The 2,815-nt window shown below is 56.2% G+C and overlaps 1 protein-coding gene across 1 annotated transcript in view; it reads left to right on the forward strand.

Moving 5' to 3' along the window:
- Nucleotides 1-2,815, forward strand: part of PGGHG (protein-glucosylgalactosylhydroxylysine glucosidase) — a 13,394-nt gene that overhangs the window by 2,098 nt on the left and 8,481 nt on the right. The window contains exons 3-4 of the mRNA XM_009640591.2: nucleotides 387-597; nucleotides 1,450-1,885. Of these exons, the coding sequence (XP_009638886.1) occupies nucleotides 387-597; nucleotides 1,450-1,885 (647 nt within the window). The remainder of the gene's footprint in view (nucleotides 1-386; nucleotides 598-1,449; nucleotides 1,886-2,815) is intronic.

Consider the following 2,815-nt stretch of genomic DNA (forward strand, 5'->3'; position numbering starts at 1 on the left):
AGCAGGAGAAGCTCAAAAAGTCCTTGAGTAGTCTGAGCACTACTTGGCAACAGCTGAAAACATCAGTGTGTTATCAACATTCTTCTGGTACTAAATCCAAAACACAGCACTATGCTAGCTACTGTGAAGAAAATTAACTCTATCCCAGCCGAAACCAGGACACTCATGAAGCCTGGTAAAATGTTTTATAGCACAAATTATTGCTCAGCAGCTTGGCCAGACTCAGCGTGTTAACAGTGTTGTCCAGTCAAAAGCTGCATTGGGATCTGGGAAAGGCAGTTCCTTCACCAGTAGGAACCGGTAGATAGGGCAGAAATGGGAGTCTGGGGCAGGACATCAGGACCTGGGGGTTCAAAAGGCTGACGGCTTCTCCTGGATTCTTCCAGGAACCTTCAGCCATGTGCTTCAGTCAACTGATTATACAGCCACCCATCAGATCTACGCTCACCATTCCCTCGTCCACTTGATGGCCTTCAGCATCACCATCCAGCGATCAGCTCATGCCCGCCAGCCCATCACGGTCCAGCTCCAGGCTCCTTTTGTGCCAAAGAGCCAGGACTTGGACCTGAACCAAGGACCAGACTTCCAGGGAGCACAGTGAGTTTGGGTCACTGGGGTACCTTGCCCCGAGCGCATCCTTCACGTGCTGTTGCATGCTGCCCCGCTCACCGTTAGGAAATGAATCACAAAATGGGGAGGTTTAGGTTGAACATTGGGAACCATTCCTTCCCCGAAAGAGCTGTCGGGCACTGGAAGGGGCTGCCCAGGGAAGGGGTCGAGTCCCCACCCCTGGGGGGATTTAACAGCTGGGCAGAGGCGGTGCTGAGGGCCAGGGTTTGGGGGTGGGATGGCAGGGTTAGGGGAACAGCTGGGCTGGGGGAGCTTAAAGGGCTTCTCCAACCCAAATGGTCAGAATCATAGAATTGCTTTGGTTGGAAAAGACCTTTAAGATCATTGAGTCCAACCTTTAACCTAACCCTGCCATCCCACCACTAAACCCTGTGAGAAGCAAGGCTGGAGCTGGGCTGAGATGGGAAGTGGTGTGGGGGCTTGTGCAAATCTGCTTCTTCCTGGGAGGTGAAAATTAAGTATAGAAATATTTTTATTAGTTGTAGCTCCAGAATTATTACTCACACCGACACATAGAAGAGCACCGAAGGCCCCAGGGACCTGATGTGATTACAAAGCAATGAGTTTGGGGAAGGGGGGGGGGAGTTTGGAGGAGATCCCCTCTGAAAAGGGCTCATGGGGACTGGGGACCCGCTGTAATGATTTCAGGTTCCCGCACTTTGGGGGCGGGAGGGCAGCGGAGCTGACATGTGGGGACAAGGGAGCTCCCATCCTAGGTGGGCAGGGGAGCCTGATGCTGAGCTGCTGGGGGGAGGTCCCCCCCACCAGCTGGGTGGACGCGCATGGAGCCCCCCCCTCCTGCCCTCTCCTTTTCCCCAGCTACATCTACGGGAAGACACTGGTTCCCGAGGTGGAGGGGGGACCCTGTCCCACAGTTCACATGCTCTGGACTCCTGTGCCACAAGCCTTGACGTTGGGCGGGGAGGAGCGGGAGCGATCCTGGGAGTTCCTGACGGCCGTGGCCGAGAGCGAAGAGGAGGCAAAGAGGAGCTACAGTGAAGGGCTGGCCCTCATCGCTGCGGGCTCCCTGCACTCCTCCCATGCCCACGCGTGGGCCGCGCTGTGGCGAGGCTGCCACGTAGACCTGGACGGACCTCTGCCTTTGAGACGGGCTGTCTACGGGTGCCTCTACTACCTGCTGAGCGCCATCCCGCCCCAGGGCAACCCGGGCTTCCTCTTCCACGGCATCAGCCCTGGCGGCTTGTCCAACGGCGCGCAGGGCGAAGACTACTGGGGGCATGTCTTCTGGGACCAGGTGGGCAGGTGCCGTCCTAGCTGGCAACCTGGGGGCTTTGCCCAGCGGCTGGGATGGAGGAGGCTCAGCAGGAGGCTGCTGGGTGGGGGGACCTCTTCCTAACCCCCAAGTAGGGGTACCTGGGCACCAGCCTCTTGCTGGAGAGCGTCCTCCTGCGCTTTTCGCAACAGCCATGATCCCAACCCAGCTCGATGCCTGGCTTGGCTCATCTGGGTCGTCCTCTAACTTTGGTTGGACTAGATGACCTCTAGGGGTCCCTTCCAACCCAAAACATTCTATGATTCTATGATTCTATGATTCTATGATTCAAAAGCAAATCTCCTAAATCAAAGCTAGACACCTGGGGCTGCGAGGGGCCAGGAGAGACCCCCCCTCCTCCCCGGACTGAGGTCTGGGGCTGAGGCAGCCCGGGGAGCTGCGGCGATTGGCTTAGAGCATGGCTTAGAGCACAACCGCTGCTTTAAACCGCTGTTCAAGCCGACACAAGCTGAAACCTGCCCCTCTCCCAGCTCCGGTGGCATTGGCGAGCCCCGTTTCACCCAAAGCGCTGCCTAACAGCAATAGGACGAGGGGGAATGGATTGAAGTTGCACCAGGGCAGGTTTAGGTTGGACATTAGGAAAAACTTCTTCACCGAAAGGGTTATCAGGCTCTGGAATGGGCTGCCCAGGGAGGTGGTCAAGTCCCCATCCCTGGGGGTATTTAAAAGAAGGGTAGATGAGGTGCTTAGGGACATGGTTTAGTGGTGGGATGGCAGGGTTAGGGGAATGGTTGGACTCCATGATCTTGAAGGTCTTTTCCAACCAAAGTGATTCTATGATTCTATAACAGAAGTGTTTTCTGCGATGGGCACGTTCCGCTTCTAAACACGGGTTTGGTGTTTACTCAATAAGCCGGCTGGGCTGGGTGGCTTTGCCCCAGCCTGAGGCTG

The sequence above is a fragment of the Egretta garzetta genome, unplaced genomic scaffold, assembly GCF_000687185.1.
Source record: "Egretta garzetta isolate BGI_Z169 unplaced genomic scaffold, ASM68718v1 scaffold746, whole genome shotgun sequence".
Lineage (NCBI taxonomy): Eukaryota > Metazoa > Chordata > Aves > Pelecaniformes > Ardeidae > Egretta > Egretta garzetta.